Raw genomic sequence first — 13924 nt, 5'->3', positions numbered from 1 at the left:
GCTATCATATCACCCCTTAACCTCCTCTTCTCCAGGCTAAACATGCCCAGCTCCCTTAGCCGTTCCTCATAAGGCATCGTTTCCAGGCCTTTGACCATTTTGGTTGCCCTCCTCTGGACACGTTCCAGTTTGTCAGTGTCCTTCTTGAACTGTGGTGCCCAGAACTGGACACAGTACTCCAGGTGAGGTCTGACCAGAGCAGAATACAGTGGCACTATTACTTCCCTTGATCTAGATGCTATACTCCTATTGATGCAGCCCAGAATTGCATTGGCTTTTTTAGCTGCCGCGTCACACTGTTGGCTCATGTCAAGTTTGTGGTCAACCAAGACTCCTAGATCCTTTTCACATGTACTGCTCTCAAGCCAGGTGTCACCCATCTTGTATTTGTGCCTCTCATTTTTTTTGCCCAAGTGCAATACTTTACATTTCTCCCTGTTAAAATTCATCTTGTTTGTTTTGGCCCAGTTCTCTAATCTGTCAAGGTCGTTTTGAAGTGTGATCCTGTCCTCTGAGGTGTTAGCCACCTCTCCCAGTTTGGTGTCATCTGCAAATTTGATCAGGATGCCCTTGAGTCCATCATCCAAGTCGTTGATAAAGATGTTGAATAAGACCGGGCCCAAGACAGACCCCTGTGGCACCCCACTAGTCACTCTTCTCCAGGATGAAGAGGAACCATTGATGAGCACCCTTTGGGTTCGGTCAGTCAGCCAGTTACAAATCCACTGAGTGGTAGCATAGTCAAGACCGCATTTTACCAGCTTCTTTACAAGAATATCATGGGGCACCTTGTCAAATGCCTTGCTGAGATCAAGGTAGGCTACATCCACTGCGTTCCCTTCATCTATCAGACCCAGGAATTTAGGGCAGTCTGGCACCCACAAACCCTAGCACCCACAACTCATAACACTATGTTGGTGCAGATGGGGCCTTATTATTTAAGACAGCAGCCTGAAATCAGCAACATTCCTTCCTTGTAATGTCTTTCAGTTACAGGAAAGCTAGTAGTGACGTTAAACAGTAAAAATAAATAAATCAGAAGCAGCAGTCAAGTGCACTACCTGGGATGAGGTGCAGTTGTACTAGCTGTTCTTATAATGTTCTTGTGAAAACAGCTGGTATGGCTGTATGAGACCAGAAGCTCTCCCCCACCCCCTTCTGAATTTAGCCACGCTCTAGCAATTTTATTTTTCATTAACATTGAACTACTGTTCTACTATCACCCCTTAAATTAAATCTAAGGTTGTACAGACACTGGTGTCATTGAATTATCAACCCCCCCAAGGGAACCTGCTCAAGGTAAGTGATGTTTCTCTTACTGCCCTGTCACATCACAGGTCCTTCCTATGTGCTCATGCCAGAAAGACATGGCAGCAGAATCGTATGCCTGTTTACTCAGAAGTAAGCCTCTCCTTGTTCACTGTAGTTATGAGTTATGCAGCTCCTAGTTCACTGTTGCAATTCAGTTTTGCTATTGCTGCTGCAGGTGTAAGAAAACTTGGTCATAATTTCTCAGACCAATAGCTTTGTCACAGCTTCAGAACCCTTTTAATCAAGGCTTATCAGTACAAAAGGAATCTGTAGCAAAGATGTGCAGATATATTTACTTAGAAATGACCTACCAAGAAAAGGTGAGAGCTTGTTGTTATTGCTTTATGAACATAATGCTAACTTAATTTCACAAAGCAAAGATTGCTGTGCTAGGGTTTTCCCCCCTTCTGCTCAGCCACTTCTGGTCTTCAGAAAAAAACAGATTCCCGTTGTGTCACTTTTAATTGATTCCCATTGCATTAGATCTTGTTGTCAGCCTTTATAAAGGCAGTGTGCAAGGAATTTTATCAAAAATTGACTCATTGATTCCTTGAACTGATGAAATAATTGGAACTTGATATGCCCAGTGCAGCTTCTTTATAATTTTACCTTCCATTATAATAAGAAAAATCCTCTAGGTCAGATGACTACGAATTATAATTATCGCATTCGCCTAAGTCTTAAAGCATGAGAACTGCTAAAAGTAATAAGTGAACCTCCATAAGAATGAATTTGCTTTGGATCATATCCAAGCTGTTTTTTATTTATAGAACAGCTTGTATTCCCCATTTCTGCTCCAGAAAGGAGTTGCTGGTTATATACAACCACAAAAATAAAAACAGGAGCAACACATCATTAGAACCATCAGCAAAACAAAGCAAGACTAAAAGCAGCATCAAAACGCCCAAAAGGCATCAAGAGCACAGAAAGCCAGAGCTAACAATAGATAAGATTAAGCAACAGCAGGATCAAAAGGTTGTTGAAGAAGAAATGTCTTCAAAGGCTGGCAGAACAGCAAATAGAAACAAAGTCAGCCTAACTTCTTGAGGAATAGAGTTCTACCTATGGGGCGCTGCCACAGAAAAAGCCCCCTTGCACACTGCCACCAATTTTGCCCTAGAGGGCAGTGGCATGCATGAGATCCATCTAGTTCAGCTTTTGGCTTTCAAGCATCTGGAGTTACTTGGGATTGAGCCTGGGGCCTTCTACACACAAAGTTTATGCTCTTCCACTGAGTTACAATTTCTCCCGAAGCTTGCAAGCAAGGTGCAAATATTATTGCTCGTCTCTATAACTTGTTGTCAGAATTTAGCTATCAAGGCTATTGGCCACTGGGAGATTTATCGTCCATGAAGCTGTGTGGTCCCCATTTAAAGCTATCTACGCTAGTGATTCAGGAAGTCTTCCAATAAGGCTATGATCTACATCCATTGGAAGCAGTTTGCCTCTGAATGCCGGTTGCTGGGAATCACAAGTGGGGAGACTGTTGCTGTTCTCAGGTCTGGCTTGTGGGCTTCCCAGAAGAGGCATCTGATTGGCCACTGTGAAAACAGGATGCTGGACTAGGTGGACCATTGACCTGATCCAACAGTCTCTTCTTATGTTCTTAATCCCATGCATGCATAGGAGCAGATGGAGGAAAGAGGGATCCCTCCTCTCTGCTCACCATCCCTCCTCTCTGCTCCATCCCTCCTCTCTGCTCACCATGGCAACCAAGCAAATAAGCCCTCTCCTCTGCACCAGCACAGAAATGCAGTGGACTGCTGCAATAAGGACGCAGTTCGCTATCCCATCTTCTGCCCCCACATCCCTGCCAGCTAGTATTTTTTGATACCCTAGCAACCTTTGTGGGCTTACTTAAAAGGCTGTGGGATAGTGATAGGATAGGGTCAAATCAGCACATGCACACACCCAGTCTGGACCCTTGCAATTGTTCTATGACACCTTCCTTTAATTTGGACTGCCCTGCTTTTTATCTGGCCCTAAACTCATCTCTGTTTCTCATGTCTCATCCAGGAACTGGGTTACTAAAGGAAATGGGAAAGGACGGATCCATCAGGATTTCGTGCAGGAAGTGAAACCCTGCCTTTCCATTCTTTGCAGCAACTTCTCTCATACATATGTCTCAGCCAAGCTGGTGCTTGATAGTAAAAAGCAACCACCATGTATATACACATTCGTATATTGATGGGGGACAATATTCATCAGAGTTTTTAATTGTAGCCCAAAATTAGTATTGTGGCTTGGAGGCAAAAACAATGGTTTCCAGTTTCTACTATAATGCATTTGGAAGAGGTAGAATGGAGTATTTCCTCTTCCATTAAGGCTGCTGTGGTTTTTACTCCTGCATCCTGAAATGCTTTCTATTTGCATATGATTATAAGCCCGTAGATTCTCCTTGATTGACCTTATAGGGCAGGGGTATAAAAACCCAACCAAGCTGAGCAGGTGAATTCCCCACCCATCATCAGCCTTCCGGCTGCTTCTGTAATTTTTAGGAGTGCCACTTGATTAAACAAACCTTAGCATGAGTTTAAGCAGCTAATTGATTTCCTTGGATCGGTTTCCATATTAGGAACAACAACAAAAAAAGAGTTCAGAAATAAGAAAGCTTCCTTTGAAGCTCTGGGTTAAAATGCAATGCAAAAAGACTGAAGGGGAGAGAAACAGAATATAGGGCACAACCTTACACTGAATCAGATAATAGGTCCATCAAGCTCAGTACTGTCTGTTCTGCATTGACTGGCAGCAGCAGTTCTTTTGGGGTGTTTCCAAGCCCACCCTGGATATGTTAGGGACATGGGACCTTCTACATAAAAGAGAGGGTAGTGGGGAGAGAAAGATAAAAGGATATTTGTTGGGCCAGGAAAGAACAAAGGGCATAAAGGTGAGACAGAGCTGCAGACAAGTATAGTAAAGGGTGAAAAGAATGGGGGGAAAGAAGCAGCTGCCATGGGGTGCATAGAGAAAAGGTGGATAACTAGGAAACGTGGCAGCAGAGAGGCCTGGGGGAACTGAAAGAGATCGTGTAGAAAGAGAGTACGTACACATTATGGAGTGGAATGGAATTAAGAACCTCTGAGAAAAAGTATAACAAGCATGCTTCTTTGCACAGTAAATAACTGTCTTTGGCAGTTTGTGTGTGTGTGTATGTGTGTTTGGTTTGGTTTGAGCATGAAACCTCTGCGTTTTGTCTCCTTTCAAAATGGACCCATTGCCCTGTGAAAACAACCCAGATCTTGGGTGACATAGCATGAAACATCCGCCCACAGAATTGTTCAGAATTGTGTTTGCAATGCTTTCCTAAATAATTTGTATTTTCCGGGACACATGGAAACAAATCTAGTTGTGGAATAAGTAGGCACGCTTTCATTCCACCAGGGTGGAGTTGAGCATGAGGCTGGTGTTCCCTGTAAAATCACGGGATTAACTTGAGTATAGACAATTTTATAACATACTGATGTGGGAAATAAGAGACTTGGCTGTTGTGTAAACCACGAGGGTCTTAATTCTTGCTCTGGACTAACACTGTTATAAACCCCATTCAACATTTCAGGTTATTTTTCTACTTCTTAGACATGACTAAATGTGTGGATCTGTTCTTATATTCAAAAAAAATTGTGTTGTGTGTGTGTGTGTGTACATGGATGTGTAAAAAAAATAAATACTGAAGGCATTTTTTTTGTTTTAACTGGTGAACTCTGTGTTGTGTTTGCTGTGTACTGCACAGTTGTTCCATTACAATGATCAGCTAAAGCATGAAGGGGAGATGCATGCCTTCAAAATAGAGGACATTCTAGAGGGCACGTGCTGGGAAATTACTGTAGACAATTACTTTTTCATGGGTGTCCACTGCCTTTTTACAGAAAGCTCTTTTCCTACCACTTGATCAATGTTAATTGGCCCTGCGTTCTAGCAGATACAAGTGGTGTGGTTATGGTGTGGGGTTATTTATAGGCCTTTTAAAGTTTTCATCCTTAAAAGAGGAACTAACTCTTAATGTGTTGTTGGTTTTTTTTGCATTAGAAACAATGATTTATATATTCTGTTGAGACTTTCACCACATCCATACTCACCTGCTTTCTCTCTCTTTTTGTCCTGCTCTTAGATCTGCCTTTGAAGAAGAAATAGACAACATCCCCTCACCTTTATTTGCATGTTCTTCAAAATTGGTGCAATATGGCACAGCGTAGCATCGCCGTGGGATTATTAGCAATGACTCTCTTATCCTTGCTGGGTGACAGTTCAGCTTTCCTGCTAAATCAGCGTCTGAAGGGAAGGTTTCAAAGGGACCGCAGGAATATCCGTCCAAACATCATCCTTGTCCTCACTGATGATCAGGATGTAGAACTTGGTAAGAGCCAGAGAGGTTTGATTAACAGTAAGAGCTTTGATTAACAGTAATTGATACATGTGCAATGGGTTTCACTTTTGCCTACATCGGTGCAGAATTTCATCTACAGTAGATCCATACCTGAGCTATAACAGCCAAACTTCCAGCCTATGAACAAACTATTGCAAAAAGGGTCCGAGTACAAAGGATCATCAAACTGTTCCTAATCCTTTTTTATTTTTTTGGTAAGAAAACTGCCAATATCGACATTTAAATAAAAGTCCTTTGCTCTATTGTTCATTAGTAACCAGCTGTTCTAGAGTTGTTTAAGCTGAAACTCAGCTACACCTGACATTGCACGTGACATGTATATTCACTTTGTGCATGCTTTGTTCATTTTCGGATACGGGTAATTCACAGATATGCAGGGTTATGTCCCACACACATATGCAAAAATTCACAAAGCCAGGAACATCTGGAGCTGGGTCCACTGCTTACCTGACTTTAGGAACACAGTGCAAAGGCTCTGGCAGGGTCCTAGAGCCCTCCCACCTCCTCTCCAAAGTCCTGTAAGCGTATGTTAAATAAGCATAAGATGCTAGTTACCTGTATCCAACACTCTTAACTACTACACCATGCTCTCACTATCCAGTGTTTGCCATCATGGACTATAAGTCTCGTAAAGATAAGGGTGGAGTCTACTACTGATGCAATTCCATTGTCTACAATCAGAGTAGGGCTGTGTGCAGTGTGTCTTTGCTGAGTCAGCTGATGCACTGTATGGAACAATGGAGAAGGAGGGATGAGCTGCAGTTGTCCTTTTGATGGTCAAAATTGAGTTAATTATGTCTCTCTTACAGATAATAACATGGATTCATATCGCACAACAAACATACAGACCCCAGCCCCACACACAAATAAAGGGATAAATTGGAAGTAGTAGAATGAAGAGAAAATATTAAAAAAAACCATTTATATTAATTAAAAGGTGACCGCAAGGCTCTTCCTCCTCAATTTTGTTGCGTTCATTTTATCTTTTTAAAAATAATTTAATTTTTGTTTGCTAATTTTACAAAGGAAGGGGAATTAAAAAGAACTGAAGACAATAAAATAAGTAATCTGTATGGAATACTATTAATAACACACACACACACACACACACACGCACAGAGTCACCAGTACATATACCTGAAGTTAAACATGCAAGTTAAGCTTTCCACATGTCCAGATAGGTAACCACACAATACCTGATAACTATACGAAATATATATTTCAAACGTAGCCAGGGTGGTGAAGTCCTCAGACCATTGCATAATGGATGGGAGTAGAAGTCTCTTAGCAACCATAAGGACTTGCAAAACCCACTTTTGTTGTCTGGCTCATAATCCATATACTATAGAAATATAATTTAAAAGTACATGAACATCTGCAAATATCAACCATTTCAGCAATACAAGATTGATTTAAAACAAAAACAAAACACTTCTTGTCTTTTGCGTACCTGATTTGTAATTGCTCAAGAAATACTGAATTCAAGACTTCACCTTCATTTCTGATGCTGATGGCCCATTTCGCAAGTGGAAGGCGTAACTGTTGATAACAAAGATCAAACAAGGCATTTGGTCTTGCAATAACAATTTGGAGCAGTGGGTAAAGTGATTGGGATTTTCTTTCCTAAACTAATATTTGGGAAGTGGTGTAAGTAACTGAGATTGGGGGGGCGGGGTTTAATGTCAGGTCATTCCATATTAGATAGAGAGCTACTTTGTTCCAGTTAAGTTCCTCATAGACTATTTCACATATGACGACTACATGGAGGGAGCAAACAGCAATATGCGGACAGTTGATTGCTCTGGCGTCCCATGCATTCAGCTGAATGTCTGAATGCTGCAGCATGCAGTGATGGCAAGGGGATGCCTTGGGCAGTGACCCATAGCTTGAGAGGTTACAAGCATGCCCTTATTTTGAACTATGAAATGTTGGAATTGGTACACATGGTTTAAAAAGTGGCTGCTAGCTTGAACATATATTTTGTAGCTGACAGTGCAGTTTTCCCATTGAGTTCAGTTGGACATCTAGGTATACAGTCATACCTCGGGTTACAGACGCTTCAGGTTGCTTTTTTTCGGGTTACGGACCGCCGAAACCCAGAAGTACCAGAAGGGGTTACTTCCAGGTTTTGGTGGTCATGCATGCGCAGAAACGCCGAATTGCAACCTGTGCGTGCACAGATGCACCGCTGTGGGTTGCGGATTCTGCGGCTTGCGAACGTGCGTCCCGCATGGATCACATTCGCAACCCAAGCGTCCACTGTATTTGTACAGTATAGGACTGCAGCACAGCCTGCAAGTGTTGGGAGATTTCATTGCTGTTAATTTTATGCTGTTGCAGCCTCTAATGGATAAGAAATACATATCCTGCTGGTGAGCATGTTCTTCTGTTTTTCTTTAAGGGCATTAAAATAGAATTTCCATGTTGCGCAACATATTTTTGTGGAAGAGAAATCCAAAGAAGCAACTCTCAGCTCCTGCAGCTATAGGCATTAACAAAGGAAACATCATTTTTATGATGCTCCTCATTTTTTTTTCAATTTTTTTTTAATCACAAATGACATTTAGATGTATTTTTAAATTCGTAAAGTGACTAGAGCATCTCTACTGCAGTTGGGGGGGTGGAAGAATTGCATCATGGTTTAAATTCAGCAAGGTTAGGGAAGGTTTTTATCTCACCGTTTTGGTGAGAATGTGGTGTGTTTTAGAGCTAGACAGACCCGTTTCAATAATGCATATTCCAAAAAGCTGTGCACATTATCTCAGTCTCCTGTGACTAAAATCCAGAGGGTGGTCCTTAAAAATTTATCACGATCTGTTTTATGCCAGCCTGCTTGTCGCTGATGCAATTGTCAAAGTCCTCTGGGCGGTGTACTTCCTTTCTCCAGATGATCTGTTGTCTCTCGCCAATTTCAAGCACAATGGCCCATGTGTCCACACACATTAAGATCTGGCCAGAGAGAATGCATTTCGTGGAGCCAGGGGGTGGTCTTCCTCAGGCCTCATTAGACGATCCATGAGACCACATATTAGCTTGAAATAAGATTTTTCCTTAAATCTTGCCTAAAGCTTTAGGCAAATGTGTCCAACTAGATCAGTCAGAATGGACGCACTGAGTTAAAGTGTTGTGATAGATGCAATGTGCCCGTTGCAGTTTGTATCTCTTATCAAGTGGAAGTGAACTTGGTTTTTGGAAGAGCTTGTTCATGCTTTGCTGCAGCGATAGGAATTATGAGACATTAATGGAGCACATTCGGAGGGCCATGTGGTGTGCAGGTGGGGCACAAATTTAACAAGTGAATATGTGCTTGTTCTCAAGTTCCTTAACAAGACTTTGGAAAATATTGAGGACTTCAATGCTCTTAAAAAGTCAGGTTCTAGATTCTGGAGGCATCTAAACATGAAAAGAAAGAAAAAAATTGCAGAACCAATGGCTCCTGAAATGCAGAAATCCAGACACTTGAGAGAAATTTGCATTGTTATGTGTGAATATAAGGGAACTTGTATACTTTATTGCAAACTTCAGTGGCTACTAGCCATGATGGTTTTGTTCTACCTCCACTGTCAGAGGCAGTTTATCTGTGGACATGTAGATGGGCAGAGTGCTGCTACAATTACCGTCCTGCTTGTAGGCTTCCCATAGGCATTTGGTTGGTCACTGTGAGAGGAGAATACTGGACTAAATGGGACATTAGCCTGATCTAGCAGAACTCTTCTTATGTCCTTGTACTGCAATCCTAAACACATTTACTAGGAAACAAGCCCCACTGAACTAGGTGGGACTTGATTATAAGTAAGCATGCTTATAATTGTACTGGTATTGATGTCTATGAGCTTTGCATGACAAAATACAAAGGAAAAGCTGAAAAAATGTGCAGAAATGTCAGAATTACAAAGGCTATCAAGCAATATCTAATTCACAACATTTAAAAAAATTTGTGCTTTCAAACTGTCTTCAGTTATTAGTTTCATTCCCCAGTTGTTCTGGAGATGAGGACACGCACAGTTCTTTCCTAATGATAGTTTTATTTATTTGAACCATTTAAAGACCAACATTCCTCCAAAACCAAGAACAGGGTTGCTTACAACGATAATAAAATGCTATTATCATATTGAAACAATTCTTAAAACCAACAAATAAAATTAAATAAAATAAAATGCGCAGGAATGAGAAATAGTTACTTGAAAATAAGACCCATTCATTTAGGTGGGACTTTCTTCCAAATAAGCATTATTAGCCATGCAGGTTTAATCCAAGTCTGCTTTCCCTGAATGCAACCTGCTGCCTTTTTGTCTACATGTCCATATCAGTAAAGAACAATAGGCACCTGTCTCCTTTTTTGGGGGGGAGCCTTTTAAATAGTTGGAGATTGATATCAAATTCCTTTTAATCTTTCCTCATATTGCATGCTTTAAAGCTTGGTTGGCCTCCAATTTGCTATACCCTTGTTAAATTAAGGCTACTAAAGAGACCAATTTCTCCAGCAGTGGCCAGCTCCCATGCTATTATTACTTCCTATGGGCCAAAGTAGACATTAAATTGGAGACGCTTGAATGATCTCTTGATTTTTGTTTAATAGAAAGCCGCCACTGGAGGCTGCCTGCTTAACCAGACCTTAACCCTTCCCCATCCTCATTTTGTCCTTTCAAAATTGTCTTTCTCAAGCTGCTTGGGCAGGCAGGCAGGCAGGCAAGAGGGTTAAACTGCCCCTAGCTGATGCTCTTCTCTTCTCGATTGCAATCTCAGAGGCTGCTTCTCAGTGTGTGTGTACGCTAGTAATAATCAGGCAGTTGCTATATAATACATTGATCCTTTGATAGTGGAAAAAAGAGGTCTGGTATGCATGAAAATTTATGGACTTATGTGATGATAGGCCACCTGCATGGTTGAATTTCTAGCATCACAATTTGGCTGTGTTTGGATATAATGCTCAGCCAAACTGTGGTTTACCACAAGGGCACTGGTGGATATGGTAAGTGCTTTGTACTTTCCTGTTCCTTTTAGCTTCATGTGGCAATTAAGACTTGGCTTAGCATGTGTCAAAAACCCAGATTTCATGGTTAAGTGCTCTCCTCCTGGCTACAGATCGTGGTTAAAGAGGAAAGAGTTCAAGCACCACCACACATTTGGATGACATATTTAGCTGCTACAGCAAGCTTAGCTAAAAGGAACTGTTGTGGCCGGGGAAAGGGGGTGTAGCTTGTTGACGGACCAAACCCCAAGAGTGCTCATTCATGGTACCTCATCATCCTGGGAAAAAGTGACAAGTGGGGTGTCACGGGGTTCTGTCCTGGGCCTGTTGTTGTTTAATGTCTTTATAAATGACATGGATGAAGGAACTGAGGGGATGCCATCAAAGCTGCTGGTGGGTGGGTAGCTAATGCTGCAGAAGACAGAAGTGGGCTTCAGGATGACCTTCACAGATTGGAGAATTGGGCCCAAACTAACAACATGAATATCCACAGGGACAAATATAAGGTTCGGCACTTAGGCAGAAATAACCAGCTGCACAAATATAAGATGGGGGACACCTGGCTTGCCAGTAGTACATGTGGAAAAGATCCAGGGCTCTTAGTAGACCACAAGCTTAACATGAGTCAATAGTGTGATGCTGCAGGAAAAAAAGCTAATGCTTTTCTGTGCTGCATCCACAGAAGTATAGTGTCCAGATCAGGGGAAGTAATAGTACTGCTCTGTCAGACCACACCTGGAGTAGTCTAGATGTGTCCAGTTCCAGGTGCCTCAATTTAAGGAGGATATTGACAAGCTGGTATGTGTCCAGAGGGGTGCGGCCAAGATGATCAAGGGTCTGGAAACCAAGCCTTATGAGGGAGTTGGGCATGTTTAGCCTGGAAAAGAGGAGGCTAAAAGGGATCAAGCTTGCTTAGTCCTGCTCTGGAGGGTAGGACTCAAACCAATGGATTCAACTTACAAGACAATAGAATCCAACTAAGCACCAGGAAGAACTTTCTGATGACAAGAGCTGTTTAATAGTAGAACGAACTCTCTTGGAAGGTGGTGGACACTCCTTCCTTGGAGGTTTTTAAGCAGAGGTTTTGTTGAGATTCTTGCATTACAGATGGTTAGACTAGATGACCCTTGGGATCCCTTCAAACTCTACAGTTCTATTATTCTATGAACAGGGAGGCTAAGCAGGTTCGTGCGGCATAGTTGGCTTACCGTGACATGCAAACTAGGCCTTTGTATGGATCAGATACAGGGTTGTTGCTGCTTTAGTATGAAGTAAATTAATGAAGATCTAGTTCTCAGTGGTAATTCTGGGTTGTACTGCTTGAGAATGAGTGGTACAAGTGGTTGTACTACTTAATTCACTTGAGAATTAAGTTCACATGAGTTTAATTGCATGCTCCTTCCTACAAAACATTCATTCCACACAAAGCAGTAGCATATCAGGGAGAATACTATGGTGACATGCTAATTTTTGAACTAGAGGGAATATTTTCTATGGTTGATCCTGTATTCTGAAGCTGTACAGCCCAGTCACATATTTACTGTACCAATGAAAGCTGGACTGGTGTTAGCTTGCGTGATTACTTCTCTTAATAGCTTTGGCTACTGGGTGCTAGAGTGTTCTTTATCCTGTAGATCCCTGATCAGTAACTCGTTCTGCTGGTGGGATATTTTCAATGAAAGATGAGCCAGACCTGCACAGCCACCCACCATGGACAGCTGAAAAGTTCCAAAGCCAGAGCCACCATAACCTCCATAGGTTCATTTGCCTTCTGGCTTAGGAGTTACCAGTTGATGTTAAAAAAGGACAAGTTAACACTGGAGCAAGTTGTCTATAATCTTATTCAGCAGCTCAATATGTGGCATGGAAGATTAATGTTTAGTCTTAATGTGCAGCAAGAAATGGCAATTTTTTAAAAACCTGGATGACAATATATTTACAGAAAAGTTTCAATTAGAAAGTATTTATGACAAGATTTTTAATTAAAGTTTCAGAGGCTGAGCTGACTTTGCCACCCGCAGTTACCACTCCCCAAATTTTACTCACTCGGAGCATTTGGATTTAATTCTAGCTCTTCGGTAATTGAAGTTGTCAGACTTGGCATTAATGGTGTGATTTCTGACAATGTGATACTAGCTGGTGAAAATTTCAATATTGCTTCTGCAAAGGGTTGCTAAATTAGCATTGCAACTTTTTGTAAAGGAGCCCATCTCTGTTGAGAGTTGTAACACACAACCATTATTTTTTTCTTACAGTGCTGGACAACTTCACATTTTGCTTCTCCCCCCCCCCCACTTTAGCTCAGTTGGTAGAGCATGAGACTCTTCATCTCAGGGTGAAGGGTTCGAGCCCCACATTGGGCAAAAAGATTCAACACATTCAGTTGAGATTCCTGCATTGCAGGGGGTTGGACGAGAAGACCCTCAGAATCCCTTCCAACTCTACCATTCTATTATTTATCTATGATTCTATGAAATATTAAAACATTATTTTAGTAAGTGATTGTGCAGGAACACTGCATGGCAATATATTTTGCAATGTTATGGAGCAGTTTTCCTTTATTTGATGTTTGTGTTTCCCCCAGTCATTTCTGCAGATCCCTTGTAATGTGTGAAATGCTTTAGTGTCCTCATAAGTCCAGCCTGATGAAGCAGGCCATTAATGTTCTCATGTTACATTTTTGGAGAGGGAGAGACTGAGAGAACTTGATTTGCCCAAGGCTGTCCTAGGAGTCTCTTGCTGAACTCAAATTGAACTTTAGTCTCCCAGGCCCAAATCCAGGCAGTACTGTCTATTGGACCATACTTGATGAGAAAACGGACAAGCTCCTTGTATATTAGTCCAGGAGAATAAAGAGCTCCTGTGTTGAATTATCATACTGATTGGTTGGTGCTGTTGCAAAGCATGTCTTTGATACTGACAGCATGTGGCATCATTGTGTGGAAACATAGCAGCTGAATCATATAACTATAGAATTGTAGAGTTGGAAGGGACTGCAAGGTTCGTCTAATCCAACCCCATGCTATGAAGGAATCTCAACCAAATGTGCTGAACGTTTTCTGTGGCCATGCCATACCATAGAAATAGGTGTTGGCTTATTGTAGGGTTTATCATCTTGGGATTCTTAACTTTCTTTTTACAGCAAAACCAAACCCAAGTTCCTTGCCCGCAGAAGTGGTGCTCAGCAGAATTTTGCTGTGGATACTGGCTGGAGGCTTCAGTGCCTTAACTCTTGCCTTTTTCTGGGACTTGCAATT

The 13924-nt window shown here is 41.7% G+C and overlaps 1 protein-coding gene across 8 annotated transcripts in view; it reads left to right on the top strand.

Moving 5' to 3' along the window:
• The window catches only part of SULF2 (sulfatase 2), a gene marked incomplete at its 3' end in the record, with an annotated part of 267812 nt that overhangs the window by 183627 nt on the left and 70261 nt on the right, over window positions 1–13924 (top strand). For all 8 annotated transcript variants that reach the window (XM_083618523.1, XM_083618525.1, XM_083618522.1 and 5 more), the window contains one exon: window positions 5420–5665. In XM_083618523.1, coding sequence (XP_083474649.1) covers window positions 5491–5665 — 175 coding nt within the window. In that variant the 5' untranslated portion in view covers window positions 5420–5490. The remainder of the gene's footprint in view (window positions 1–5419; window positions 5666–13924) is intronic.

The sequence above is a fragment of the Podarcis filfolensis genome, assembly GCF_964270895.1.
Source record: "Podarcis filfolensis genome assembly, chromosome: 6".
Taxonomy (NCBI): Eukaryota; Metazoa; Chordata; class Lepidosauria; order Squamata; family Lacertidae; genus Podarcis; species Podarcis filfolensis.
Note: the sequence above shows the minus strand (reverse complement) of the source record. Positions and strands in the feature narration are given on the sequence as shown.